The sequence below is a fragment of the Falco rusticolus genome, chromosome 8 (genome assembly GCF_015220075.1).
Source record: "Falco rusticolus isolate bFalRus1 chromosome 8, bFalRus1.pri, whole genome shotgun sequence".
Lineage (NCBI taxonomy): Eukaryota > Metazoa > Chordata > Aves > Falconiformes > Falconidae > Falco > Falco rusticolus.
In genome coordinates this window covers 52,526,059-52,541,167 of record NC_051194.1, presented here as the reverse complement: position 1 = coordinate 52,541,167, position 15,109 = coordinate 52,526,059, and the positions used below count along the sequence as shown (strand labels likewise).

The 15,109-nt window shown below is 36.2% G+C and overlaps 1 protein-coding gene across 1 annotated transcript in view; it reads left to right on the top strand.

The window, feature by feature from the left end:
• ITGAV (integrin subunit alpha V) overlaps window positions 1–15,109 on the top strand; it is a 46,981-nt gene that overhangs the window by 27,137 nt on the left and 4,735 nt on the right. The window contains exons 15-26 of the mRNA XM_037397102.1: window positions 84–185; window positions 948–1,006; window positions 2,025–2,179; window positions 3,718–3,855; window positions 4,605–4,672; window positions 5,872–6,019; window positions 7,198–7,290; window positions 8,328–8,407; window positions 10,586–10,666; window positions 11,717–11,822; window positions 12,736–12,894; window positions 14,320–14,433. Of these exons, the coding sequence (XP_037252999.1) occupies window positions 84–185; window positions 948–1,006; window positions 2,025–2,179; window positions 3,718–3,855; window positions 4,605–4,672; window positions 5,872–6,019; window positions 7,198–7,290; window positions 8,328–8,407; window positions 10,586–10,666; window positions 11,717–11,822; window positions 12,736–12,894; window positions 14,320–14,433 (1,303 nt within the window). The remainder of the gene's footprint in view (window positions 1–83; window positions 186–947; window positions 1,007–2,024; window positions 2,180–3,717; window positions 3,856–4,604; window positions 4,673–5,871; window positions 6,020–7,197; window positions 7,291–8,327; window positions 8,408–10,585; window positions 10,667–11,716; window positions 11,823–12,735; window positions 12,895–14,319; window positions 14,434–15,109) is intronic.

Genomic DNA, 15,109 nt, shown 5'->3' with positions numbered 1-15,109 from the left:
TACGTGTATATTTCACAATCTGATGGGAAGGGTATGGTCTAACATGGTGTGGAATACTGTTCAAGAGGATGTTCTCTTTGCAGGGCTAGACCCGTTATTAGAGTAAATGCTGCCCTGGAAGTTAATCCAACCATTCTAAACCCAGAAAACAAAGCCTGTTCACTGTCAGATGTAAAAGTTTCTTGGTAAGCGGGGTATCTTTGTTTTCCTTTGTGGTAGAGGAGGGGGGACTTTTTTGTTTTTGTTTTCATAAGCTTTCAATTCTGAAAGGATTCAGGAAGTCTAGTCAGCTAATTAAAAAAAGGCAATCAAACAGATTTTTCTGAAAGAACAGACAATGCAAAATAAGAACTCTCTGACAACACTGGGAGGACCCACATTGTCTTCAACAGATGCTAGACTGACTCCTAAGTTACACCCTACCTGCACACTGCCAGCTGTCTGTGTTGAGGAGAGAAAGATCTTCCCAAGATGGTAGTGGATCACACAGCTTATTTAGTGTTTTTACCCATTAACTTACTTTTTTAGGTGAGCTTATGGAAACCACTTGGGAAATGATCTGCTCTGAAAACTGGTTTTGGTTCTTGTTCCTGGACTATTGTGCAAAGCCAATTTTCCTTTCTAGTGCTAACTTCCTTTTCAACGCAGTATGCCAGTTCCTTCTAGCTTTAAAAATAAATGAGCCACATTTGATTTCTGGAATAAACACTCAGCTTCACAGGTGACTGTTTCTACATAAGTCAAGACTCCAAAACTTTGCATTTCTTGCATTGCTGTCTATTTATTAATAGGTTATATTTTTTCTCCAGCCAGTAGAAAATAGCTTTTGGGAGTGAGCTAGAGTCTCAAAAGAGAATACCTTTGAACTGAGAAAAACAGTAAAAAAATTTAGAGGAAAATGAGAGAAAAAGTGTGCAAAATTAATATTTTCTTTTCCCCCAAAACAGCTTCAAAGTAAAGTTCTGCTTAAAAGCTGATGGCAAAGGAAAGCTCCCTAAATCACTAAGTAAGTTCTGCTAGTTTTAAAACTTTAAAGTCTCTTTATATTGTGTGCAGACCTGAGCACTGGTTTTTGTTCTTTTTCATTATTGAAACAGTTGGCTGTCCTTTACAGCACAGTCCTACCGGTTCAGTAACCATATACATCTATGTGACTGTCTTCAGCCGCTTTTTTGCTGACGTTGTGTTGAAGTCAGTGGGATTTGAGCATACTTGGCACTTTAAGCATCTGTTTAACCACTTGGTGGAACTAGTCTTGGAAAGTCCTTTGTATTTTACTGAAATGAGATCAACTCTTGTTGAGGGGAGTTTTAGAATACTTTCAAGCATGTGCATTGTTAGGCCTGAAAAATACAGACAAGCCACAACGGATTTCTCACATTTCTTTTGAAATCATGACCTTCTGATTGATAGCACTGATTTTTTTCATCAGGTTTTCTGGATAAGAATCAGGAAAAGGTTGTTCTAAACAGTTTTTTAAGTTGTCTCTAAGAGGTTTTGTAACATGGCGGGCAGCCTGCTACAGTCAGGCTTTGTCCACTGTTTATAAAAGCTTATCCTTATTTTTTGTATGGCATTTATAGAGGTGGTATGATCTGGGAAGACTCTTATGAATAGCTGTTACTTAAATGTCATTATCTATATCAAATATTTGAAGTAATTAGATTAGCAGTACAGTTAAATAAGTGTTATGTGCAAGATTGCTTTAAAATTATCTGGAGGAAATAATTTAACCTTTATTCCTCCAATTCTATAGCAATTACAAATGTACTGGTGCTCTTCTATGTTTCCAGTTTTTAAGGAAAAAAGAGTCCAATTTAGGAAAACAACAATGCTTGTTAGTTACTACTTTGAGAACTAATGCAGTAACAGATTTTATACTGAAATAACTTGAAGTTTTGAAAGTTCCAAGCACTAGGTTTTCCTTGTAGCTGAAACCAGCATTCAGCTCCATTTCTGATGGGAATCTGCACTGTGTTTAATTAAATGAAATATCCCTAACCTAAATGCTTTGGATTGGACAGATTTCCAAGTGGAGCTGCTGTTGGATAAACTTAAGCAGAAGGGAGCTATAAGGAGAGCTCTCTTTCTCCACAGCAAACAGCCTAGCCACTCTAAGAATATGACTATTACGAAAGGAGGCAAAATGAATTGTGAAGAACTTGATGCCTTTTTGAGGGTAAGTAGCCATTTACATTTTAGGCAAATAATTTTTGCTTGTCTATTACAAGTTCCACATGTTACGTGTTTTAAAAAAAATAGGAAAAAGAAATGCTAGAAGAATTTCATGCCCAATGGATAGACCTAGAATTATTTAAGCTGTGTCTCTGTCCTGGGCTATCACTGCTGTCAGAGGATGAATGATGGATATTATGGTGACTAAGGTCCTGGTCACTAAATGGGTTAGAAATTCAATTGTGAACTTTGCTATGGACTTCTTGGACAAGTCACCTAGGCAGAAAATTAGTTATAATTTCCAAGGAATATTGAAAGTTAGTAAGCAGAAGTTATGCTTCTGCTTTGGAGGGAAAAGAATAAAGGAAAATACGGAGCTGCCGCTAAAAAGCAAAGATGAGCAAATAACAGAGGCGACAGAGAAGGCTGAAATACGAAGTTTGCTTTTTTTCAGTCTTTTTGGTTGAGTCCCCACAAATGTGGACAGATGCTAACACAATTAAAAAGTGTAACCCAGTAGAACAAACACTGGCTGAAATAAGGAAAGATATGTGAAAATACAGCTATGTAAGTTAGATGCAGCTCACATTTATCTCTGAGGACTTACAGATCAAACATCAACAATACTTACTCCCCTCTCCAGAAAAAAAAAACCAAACCAAACAGTAAGAATACTAGTAATCATTAGGGATTCATGGAGGGTAAGTAATACTTTTCTTTGGCCTTCTGAGTGGGATATGTATGGAAATAGCCCAGATCCCAGTGTTAGTAAAGCTTTAACACTTCTCCACCAATGACAGTAATGACACGTGACCTATATGAAACTGGATGCAAAGCCAGTTAAGTTAGCAATAGATTTCTGGCCATAGAAAATAGCTTCTGAAGTAGGACCCTGCAATGAGCTGTTGTAGAGTCAGTAATTTTCATTATTCTAATTTCTGAGAATAATGAAGCGGAGTTTACACTGGTAAAATCAGTGGCTAACTACTTAATAGTAACGAATTACACAGATAAAATTATGGCTAATACAAAGCTAAGAGATGGTTTGTAAGTACTCTGGAAGGCAGGTTTGACATTTGATAAACAGAGTGATTCGAAATTAACAATAGGAAAGTCAGTAACTCCAAGTTCAACTTAATAATTTTAGGAAGGAAAAAACCACAAGTCCAGAGATTAATATCTATTAATATCTTAGAAGCATACTGAATTTTGTCTGACAAGAAAAAGCAGAATTGTATAGCCCTTTAAGCTCTTCACTGTTATAGTTTTCCATTTGTAAAACAGGTTACTACTAAAATTGCTGTTCTTCAAATTTACACTGCAGGTTTTCTGACGAGATTTTCTAGTTTGAAAAGAACTCAGATGTTTTAATGTTGTTTTGGCTTTCTCATTCCTTCTACAACATGAACAATAAATAAAAATACTGCTCAGATTGCTCTTGGGATGACTGCTTGTTGCCTATTGAGACTTTTTGAAGGATATTTTTATTGTAGTTGTTTTCTTTGCATGTTTTAATTGTAATCAAATCTTTGGTTTCCTCAGGATGAATCTGAATTTAGAGACAAACTAACTCCCATTACTATTTTTATGGAATATCGTCTGGATTACAGAACAGCTGCAGATGCAACAGGATTGCACCCTATCCTCAACCAGTTCACTCCTGCAAATATGAGCAGACAGGTACACTTCTTACACAATCTGCAATGAGAGATCCTACAACATATTTTCAGCTTTCAGTACTTATTCAATACTTATGTTTGTGTTAGGACTTCTGAAAAAATTAAGATACCAAAATAGACATCTAGGCTTTAGTCTTTGAATTATGGGAAAATTGATGGTTATTGTATGTTTGTCTTATCTTTTTTTTCTTCTCTCTGTGTCAAATTTCTTTTTTGACACATTATTCTTTAGTGCTGGACTTCCTTTTCGTGCATGCTAATTACCAGTTTTCTGGAGAAAAGCAGTTATTGTAGTGTTGAAAGTGTTAATTTGAAGAATTGGAGGGTTTCATCCATTGCTCATAGTATGCTGTTCTATGTATATTATGTTTATCCCTATAGTTCTCTTAAGGTAATAAATACAGTTTTTCCTATTTCTGCCCTTTATACAAAATTTCACTCTTGTTTGTAAAGAGGGTAGTAGAGATGCAACTCGAGGTGAACAGATTATTCAAAGTATTGAAAGAGGATTAAGATATGTAGACATGAGTCCTAGAATTGCAGTGTGGCAGGATGAGGCACAGTAAACCACCACCACCACACCCCCTGCCTAGATAAAAACTGAGTTGTTCTGTGAGGTTAATGAGATGAAGGTGTCTCATAACCAGCTATTTAGAAAAAAAAATTTTGGTGGTGAAACAGTATTATTGAAATGTGTGTTAGAAAAGATGGAGGAATTATTACAACAGTATGCATTTGATTTTTGCATAGGCACATATTCTGCTGGATTGTGGTGATGATAATGTCTGCAAACCAAAGCTGGAGGTTTCAGTAGAAAGGTAAATACATGAGAAAAATACTACAGGGGCAATTAACTTCTCTACTTGAATTCTAAACTTCAAGAGCTTGTAATACTTTTAATAAAAGGATGTTTTGAAATGAATAGGACTCCTGAATGTATACAATCTAAACTCATGCTTATTTGTTTTAAAGAAAACCCATTTTCTGCTTTGTAACCTAATGTCTTCAGTACGTAATACAGGGAGAGCACACACCACCATCCCCACCCTGACCCCCACTATAAGTACACAGTATTTATTTGTATATTTGCAAAGCTGTGCATGCATAGCAGGCATAAAACTGGTGTTAGCTGCAATTGTACCACTGTTCTGTTATTTGACACTAGACAGACACATGAAGATGTGAACAGGCCTGATTTTATCCAGCTAGGGGTGGACTAGGGCTCTGTTGTCACATGTATGAAAAATACCCTGTTGGTATTGGAAGTACCTTTTATTAAACCTGAAGAAAAGAAACAAGTTGTAACTCAAAAATCTTTCATGAGTTTGGGCTTTTTGTGCTTTGTATGCCCAAAAGCCTTTCTTAATGTATTATCTATACTTATAAACGTCATCTGGTTATTTTCATGTCCTTAGTGCAGAGCTATAGCATATGCATGTGTATGTAGGTAGTACAGTTCACAAACATACTAATTAATGCATATGCTTCACAGACATTTTAAATCGGTGCAGGTACAGTTAGGTTTCCTTGTAGTTGGTGAAATGAAAATAAGTGCTTGGAAAGATATTCTTTTTGTGTCTGGAACAAATGTATTACAGAGGTCTCAGCTGTATTCTGTAGTTGAGCCTTCCATCAGTTTTTGTTATAAATGTATGCTTGCGTTTACCTCTCCTAAGCAAGCGTGTAATTCAAAGTGTACATGGTGGTTTAGCTGTTCATAGGTTGTTCTTGGATAAAAAAAGGTGTCGGTGGTTTTGTGGTTTATTGTATATGTTATAAAAAAAGATTCTTACAAAACAGCATGTAGTATTTACTCCATTTTTGTGATTATAGACAAGTGGGGTTTTTTTAAATTTAGTGTAGAACTCTCCTGATACTCCTGGAGCATAAGTATTGCCTCTAGATTTCTCCAGTGTCTTTGTGTAATCTCAGAATGTCTCGTTTCTCTAAGTTCAACCAGTTCCATACACTTGAAAAGCTGAATGCAGAGCTCATTTTTACACTTGTTTTTTTGTAGCGATCAGAAGCAGATCTATATTGGTGATGACAATCCCTTGACACTGATTGTCAGTGCTGAGAATCAAGGGGAAGGAGCCTATGAAGCAGAACTCTTTGTCATTGTCCCACCCCAAGCAGATTTCATTGGTGTTGTTCGTAACAATGAGGTAAAATTCCAACTCTCTTTCTTCTTTACATAGTCATATTTCAGGTGTTGCTGTGGAAGTGTGTGGAAGAGGGTCTGTCAGTGGTGGGTTTTATGCTTCAATCTTAAAGCACTGAAAAAGTGATAAGGTTCTTCTAAGCCCCAAGGCTATATGACACCCAGCTGGACGGTTCCAGTTTAATAGCCTAGTGCTAGCAACAAAGGAGAATCATCTGTGTGATGGACTTTGACACAAAGAGTTTATCTGCTACAAGTCTTCATTTGAACAGTGCCCTTGTTGATTTCTTTAAATGTGGACTTAGCGTATGATGTGCTAGATAAAGAGCTGGGCACCTGTGAAGCAAGAAGCGATGTTGAGTATTGCTGTTCTCTTCCACCTAAGTATGTAGGTGTCAGTCATCCTGAGTATACAGACTGTTACTTTAATTTCCTGACTTTCCCTTGTGTTCTAAAATGTCTGTATAACTTCTGTTTCTTTGGAGATATATGGGTATAGTCCAAATTTTATTTTAGCCCATTATAGCTATATATAAATAATATACTTTCAGTTTTTCTTCATCCTTGTTTTTATTTGATAGAATCTATGATCAATCGGTGTATCTGTAAAGTTGCAGAATATTAAGGGGAAGACTATTTTTACCCTATATCAAAGAATTCCAACTTTGATACTACATCCTTCACATATGTTGGACCATGCCTTGGCTTGGTTCTCCAGTTTGCCTCTGCTATTCTAGAGCTTTGTGATGTGGCTTTATTCAAAATCTTATAGCTCCTCTTAAGACCTCTTTGAGTAAGCTAGTAAGTATTCATGTTATTTTGCCTTCCGATCTTCATTTTCCTATGGAGAGTTTGCCAGATTGACAAAGTTTCTTCACATAGTTTTAAAGAATCATGTGGATCAATGCTTAATGTTACGAAAATCATCAGTGCTACCCGACACGAGTATTGAATTTTTCTTTTTATAACCTTGGAAAGAGCATCTATCTTGTATCAAAAATATTTGTCTCCATGGAGGCTTTCATACTAAGATTTAATTTAATTTTAGTACTCGACTGTGTTAGGACTAAGAAATTATATTCAAATTAATGCAGCATTTCTAGAACTTGTCTCCAGACTTTCATCTGGGTGTCCAGATGTAAAGAATGACATTCTATAATATGTCTTTGTGGTTTATTGCAGGCTTTAGCAAGACTGTCCTGTGCATTTAAAACAGAGAATCAAACTCGCATGGTAGTTTGTGACCTGGGAAATCCCATGAAAGCAGGAACTAAGGTAAGGTTTGGACTGACAGATGTCTGATGGCTCATAGAAGAGTACAGCTGGCATTTTTCTTACTCACAGTACTGTTTGGGCAGGATGTTTACTCACAGGAATTTAAGATTAGATCTAGCTCATATTTAGCTGCCCACGTTTGGTTAGTTCAGTGGTAATGGTTTCAACTTTCCAGTGAAATTGCAGGCTGACAGGAGTGTTTTTGAGTTTTATGATGCAACTCAAAAGTAGCTCATGAAACAGTAGAATTAATGAACTTTGATCCTTCATGAGTTTGTCTTTAGATTTATCTGGTAAGTATTTCTTAGTATATAATAAAGAGCTAGCTCCTAACACACCTTTCTCTTAGTGGAAACCTAATAGTGCTTCTCTCTTCTGTCTTACTTAGTCAAGTTTGAGGGAGTTTTGTCTAGTTGGGACCTCTGCGCTTCCACCAAATGTAGCTGAAATTGGAAGAATTAAAAAATTATTAGTAGGACCTGGCAGATACTATGATGATATGGCATAATAAGTCTTATTTTCTGAGGAAATACAGTGAAAATCAGTCACAGTTATCAACACTTTGATGGTGCTTTTCTTCCAAGACACATTTTGTATAGGTGAATAAATGCTATTTCCAGTCTTTCAAAGAATATCAAGCTGAACAGTGCAGAAGTTGAAGCAACTGTCATGCACTGACTTAAAACAAATCTTGGGAACTGAATTTAGAATCATTAAAGTGTGTCCTGTTCTTTAGACTACAATACATTTTGCAACACAGAAGGAGCCTCAGTTACGTGTAAAAATGGCTGAAGCAAGAGGGGTGACCATGATGTAAACCTTACATTTCTGTTTTGTGGCATTGATGCATCAGCTGAAATCTACAGAGAGCACAGTACATTTCTAGTCTTGATGAACTGGATAAGTTTTATTTTCCATTTGTCTGTGTGTGTTCTTTTATGACCACAAGCAATTTTGTTGTAGTATAACAGTATTAAGAAGCTGTTCTCATGTATTTTATTGCACTTCCACTGAACCACAGTGATTTTTTTCTAAAGCTATTAGCTGGCCTGCGGTTCAGTGTGCACCAGCAGTCTGAAATGGATACCTCTGTGAAGTTTGCCTTGCAAATCCGAAGGTATGGAAATCTATGAGTATGTATCTCACCTGGTAGAAAACACTAAGAAAACTGTAAACTAAGCAGTTATTTTCACTCTGGACTAAATCTCTGGTCTTTGCCTCGTAATTGTTTAAAAAATGAATGCATCTTTTTAATGAAATATGTTCTAAAATAGAGGGGATAAATGTAAGAAAACAAGAGTTTTCTGTGTGAATGCAGTCACTTTTGCTTACAGCTTTTAGACGGACCGTAGCACAAGTGAAATACTAATAAAGAGGAACAAAACCGTTTACAGTGTTTTAAGTAAAACTTCGTATTTTTGTACCTTCATACCATTGTGGTCTCCTGACACTTGTGCAGTGTCACAGAGTGACTTGTGTCTTTGGGTTTCTAGCCCTGTTTAAAAACTGATGTTTGAACTCTGAAATCTTTCTGATGTAAAACCAGAATTTCAGATTTCATGTATTTTAAGGACGAGCAGTGTAAGTCTTTCAGAAAAGGCAATGCGTGACATGGTCTAAACAGAAGCAACATGCGGTGAGCCATTTTAAGTGTTTTACAGTAGCCAGCATAAGAGAGACTGAAAATTTAAATGGAACAAAGCAGTAGCATTCCTCTTTTTTTTTTTTTTTTTTTTTTTTTAAGATAAGCACCAGCGCTTTCATATAAATATGGTATATAAATCTGTATTTATGCCTACTGGACATGATATTAAAGATTTAGAGATGTGATCAATAGGAATATCTTTACTCAATACATTTTTATGCAGCTTAATGGACAGTGCAAATACAGCTGCGTTTTTTTCCCTCATGGTGAACCAAAAGGGTGGTGTTTTTTCCATTTAAAGGCTTCATTTTTTTAAATGTAATGAATAATTATTCTCATCCACATACACATTTTTCATCTACAAGAGTTAAATAAGTTTAAACCTGCCATTCTGTTTTAGTGTTCCAGTGGTTTGCCATACTGATCAAAGGCCTTGGCAGCATTAAATATCTCTTTGATCTCACATTGCTGTCTGTTCAATATTTTTTCCCTCTTCATCAGCTAGTAAGCTGTGCCAGTGGCATATGACTCCAGTTCTTTGCAGAAAATAATTTTTGTCAGTTGCCTTCCTTGGGCTAACAGTGGTCACAAACTACCTTTCACAGGGAGAAAAAAGTTAGTGAGGTTACTTAAGTCATGATGGAAGAGAAGGGAAGTTCCTGTAACATTTTACACATTTTATGGAAGGAATTTCCTTACGTGACTTCTGAGTGCAAGAACAGTGATGCAGGCAAATATGGCAATCACAGTTCATAGTGACAGGCTTTATCAAGGTATTATCGTGAAGAGGTTTTAAAGATCATATTAGTTGTCTTAAACTCACAAAGCTAGATTTCCGAAGCTGGCCCATTTCCTAGAATGACGACTGTGGTCTCTGAAAGAATGAGGTATTTACAGGTTGGGAAGAAAACACTGTTGCATGTGTTTTTTTATTACACCAGTTTTGAAGAACAATTAGTGGATTTAGGAAGATCTTTCTAAAGGAAATTGTTTAGTTAAGTAGACAGAATAATCACGTGTGTCTAAGGAGATCAGGATTCTGTTCCCAGCTGCACTTTGAGGGGAATAGGAGTATTCTCTGTATTTCTTCTTCTCTGCTTACAAAGAAAGTCTGAAGAAATTTTACATATGAATGACTCTATGTGCCTTAATATCTGTCATATCTTGGTGTATCTGGAGTGTAGGAATCTGATGTCAACTGTATTCACTGAATGGTTTAAACACTGTGTAGAGCAGTAGGCAAAAATAGCCCTAATGTACTTGTCTGCCCAGGGCCTAGTTTGAAGCCAAGAATTCCCTGAGCAAAACAGATGTCTTGAAGTGGAACTTAAGGCCCTGCTAGCCATATAGTTGATGTTATCCCACAGCCCTGGCATTTGAATTTTCTTAAATGTGGCAGCTAAATAACAGAGCCAGCATTACTTTGTGTCCTTTATTGACTTCTCCCAGCTAAGGGACATCCACACTGTGCTGAGGGTGGGACTGTCATGCATTTAAGTGAGAACTTGCTGGAATCTGCTCCTTAGTCTTTAGCAATTGTATTTTCCTACAATGGCTCAGGAGTCATGTTGTTACAGATTACTTTTTCAAGGGTTTTTTTGAATACTTAGCTTATTTCATGTAAGACATTAAGTTCTGATTTCTCTGCAGCTCCAACCTGTATGACAATCTAAGTCCGGTAGCATTCTATCAGGCTGACCTTGCAATTTCAGCAGCTGTTGAAATTAGAGGGTAAGCATTGATACTTTTTTAATAAGCATCTTTCTCAAATGAGCTTTGCATGTTTGCTTCTTTATATTCAATGAACTTTCTTTCTGGTCTGCCTAAGCTTCCAGGAAGCCATAGGGAATTTTTAATTATAAAGAAAATATGGTTCCTTCTAGCCACCCTTTGGGCTTTCAGTTCTGAAATAATTCTAAATAATTACAAATGGAATTCCAAAAAGGAATTTCGTGCCTCTGTTACTAGAAGGTTTTTTTGGAAGACAAAAAAATTTCACCCCTCCTTTTTGCAGTTGCACACCTTTCTCCAGGTCACTTTCTTCCGCCACTAACTGACTCAGTTTTCATCCAAAAAAACCTTAAACCTTTTCTAAAACCAAAGGTTTCGAAAATCCTGTTGAAGATAAATTTGCAATGCCCTCATCTTTTTCAGTCTTAAGCATAGCATTAATACCATAACAACTCCATTACGTCCATTGCTTTTGCTTACCAGGAATCTGTACGTGATACCTAAAAGCTATACAATTCTTTTGCTCAGCTAGTTAACTCGGATTCCCAAGTCATATTTTTTTAAAATTTCTACTACATTCATTATTGTGACCTAATTTTGTTAATATCCGAGAGATGAGCGGGTGGCACAACTGAAAAGCATTATTGTTAGCTTCACTGTTTTCGGTGCACACTGAATTATTTTTGTGACTGTACTGATAAGTCTCTGCATCATCAATATTTCTCATCATCAAAGTATTTCACAGTTTGTATATTTTGGATGACATGCATATATCTTAGTTCTGTTAATGGTTTACTAGATGTTGTAGGATGAATTCAAAGTTTAGGACAGGGAAAAAAATGTTTCTGAATACAGGGTTCATCTTTTCATGTAGAGAAGAAAACTGAACATTTAACATACAAGCCACTCAGGCTCTGCTCTTTATGGTTTTATATACAAAGGATGAAAAATTGCGGATTGTATTTTAAGTGTGTTGACTTTTTTGAGATGTTCTGGAGATTGACATTGTTTCTTACTTTATAATAATGACTTGTTTGCTCCACTGTTTAGTGTATCGTCTCCTGATCACATATTCCTTCCTATTGCAAATTGGCAGCCAAAGGAGAATCCAGAAACAGAAGATGATATTGGGCCTCTAGTTCAGCATATCTATGAGGTATGCAATTACTACTGACTTCAGTTACACAGTTCTCTGATAAATGAAAATTAATCTTTTGGTGTAGCTTTTCTCTGGAGTAATTGATAAGTTCTGTCTTCATTTTGTTCCTCCATGGAAATAAAGGTTTTATTTATTTAATGCTGGGTCAGTAATTGATATCTGGAGGAAGGGTTGGAATGCCTGCAGTTAATGTGACAAGAGTGGCCAAATAGAAGTGGCTGATTTTTTACGTCATTACACATATTTTATTTTCTAGCCCTTTGAAATCTAGATGAAACATTTAAAGTAACTTGAACTCAGAAAATGACTCATGACTGTAAATTATTTAGTATCCTCATTTGTATTCCAACTGTTCTGAATCATTATTGTAAAGTCTTTTGCCTTGAAAACTTGTATTTAAAATTTCCTTAGAATGATCATAGTTTTAATCTAGACTGTTTAATTAAACAAAACTTACTGAGAGTGCTGTGTGAATGAGAATAGTTAACAGCTGTTCTAGAACTTAAGAGACCATTTATCTAACAAAACTTATGGCTGTTATGTGTCTGGCTCAGAGTCCCTTGGCTGAGGCATGTACAGTGGTTGTGATTCATGCAATAGACTACAAAAAACTCCACATTTTTTTCAAGAAAAAATGTTTACATTTCTTCAAGACAAAATGCCATATAGCTTTTCTTCAAAGTAATTTTTGTCAAATTACAGAAGTAATTTTAAATCTTGCTTATCGGGAGTCTGATGTTTAGCTACCATTTTTAGGTGAAGTTGTTGATGCTATTGCTGTAAGCGGTTGGGGGTGGGTATAGCAGCAGTATCATTTATGGCTGAAATATAAAATAACAATTACATGTGGATTAACAAAGAAGGCAGCATTGGTTTTGTTTACATCTGTTAACTTTATTTTCATAATTAGCTAAGAAACAATGGTCCAAGTGCATTCAGCAAGGTGATGATGACTCTGCAGTGGCCTTACAAATATAAAAACTACACGCTGTTGTATATTGTTCAGTATGAAATCGATGGTCCCATGAACTGCACTTCTGATATGGAAATCAATCCCTTGAAAATCAAGGTAAGCAGGACTTTCCTTTTGTTTGAGTGGAATGAAGTATGTTTGCTTGTTATGGAAATGCACTCTAAATACCCAAGTCCCTGAGAATATCTAACGCTGAGTTCACTGAGCTATGTTTTCATCTGTTGCTGAGGAAGAAGACTGCGCTGTCTGCACAAGTCTGACAGTACTTGTCAAAGTATATAGCAGCTGAAATAAAAGGCAGACAACAGATTATCATCCCAAAGATAAATTTGTCTCTTTTTTTTTTTTTCCCCTTGAAGACTGTACCCTAAGAGTCCTAAGTCCAAAGCAATGTAATTATATTGAATGTGGTTGTGAACAAAAATTTTTCAGATGCTTCTGGGCTGGTTATGTAAATTGTTGAGGCTTTATTTCTTGGAGGAAAATGGCACTATTTTTTCAGTTTCTAGCTTATTTGTCTAGGTGCTGATCCAATGCCATCAGAGGTCAATGGGGGTGTTTCAGTGGGGCTTAGAAGTACGCTATCGCTGCCAGCAAAACATGCAGTTTGCACAGCACAGAGCAGAAGAAACTCCTTTTTCCGAGGTTGGACTAGACAAAGAAACATCAGATAAAAATCAGCAAATTTGATTGAGAGCAGAGAGCTGAATTCTAAGACAATTAGAACAAGTGGTAAAAATCAGTATAGTCGTTCTAGAAGAACTTAAGCAAACATGTAAAAAGACTCAGGGAAGATACACAATGTACAGAACAAAAAAAAATACTTTCGTATCTTTAATAAACAGAAAGCAACTTTAGTGAATATATAAATAAAAATTCCCTGTGCTTTTGCTATACCATTTGTAATAATGTATTTTTTTACAACTCTCTTGTAAGTTTTGCCATATAAATTTGTTATGTAGAGGACAAATAGCATGGCTTTGCCTAGTCCCATATGTAAATTTGCAATCTTACATTGGGAATTTCTAAGGGATTACTGAAATAATTTGTTAGATCTACTGTATACTTGTCCAAGCCCCTCCTAAAAAAAAGGGTTTGTGTGTGTCTGGACATGTGTACATATGTACAGTGGTATGTGTTACATCAGTACCACACTAGTGCTATTTTTTCAGAATTAAAAACTGAAGTGTCAAGGAAAAATCTTTAATAAAAGATTGCAAAATTGAATTATTTATTGCAGTCTAAGAACATTTTTTTTATATATATGAAAAAGTTTTGAGTTAAAGAAAATTTAAGATACTCAAAGCTCTGTGTTCTTAGTAGAAATCTGCATTAGTGATCTAGAAAAGGCAGGAGCAGCATTTTAATTACAGCTGTAGGTAAAGCCAGGTCCTGAAGAATAGCTAGGATGGAAAGAGAGAAACCTGATCAGGTATATGTCCTCTTGACCTTAACTTTGAAGTCCACAAGTATCAAAATGTAAGAATTATTTAAGATTTGGTGTTTCTTGGTATATCCTAGATTTCTGCTTCTAAAGATGATGATAAGAATGAAACACTTAGCAGGGAAGATAACCACGATCATCGTATCAGTCGAAGGGATATAACTGCCATTGAAGGAGATGTGCATACTTTGGTAAGCTCTCAGCATTGATATACTGATAATATTTTTTGGGTTTTTTTAAATGAAGATGGAGATGAAAGCTCCATGAGATGAAGAATAATTTCAGAAAATCCATGTTTGGTATTTAAAGTTAACAGACAAAAATGTCATATGCTCTGGAGCTGTTCTGGGGTTTCTTCCAATGTGCATCAGTTTTCCTCAGGGTAGTCAGCCAGTGAGGCATATGCCTACAGTTTTGTGCTGTTACATTTTAAGTCCTTGAAAACGAAGGCCAAGTTGGGCCCTTTGTTCAGTGTCAGCCTTCTATACTGTGCTATTCCCTGAAATTGAAAATCAGTACTTCATAGCAGGAAGGCTGGTAAATTAACTGAGAGGAAGCAGGTGACTGCTGCAGTCATCATCTTTGCTACAAATTGCAGCTGATTTCACAACATGTTTCCTAGCTGATCAGTGGACATTCTGCAATCACACACGTGGAGGACCCGTCATTCTAAGCAAGATTGGAAATAATCTGTAATAGAAAGTAAACATATTACCGTATCACTGCCTTTGTAACTGTGCTTGCAGACATGAACCATCCCTGCTTTGGGCAGGACAGGACAGGCAGGCAGCTCAGAGAAGGGCTTGGGAGTTTAGGGTGGACCAATGGGACTAAGGCAGTACAGCCCCGATCCAAAAAAAAAAAAGA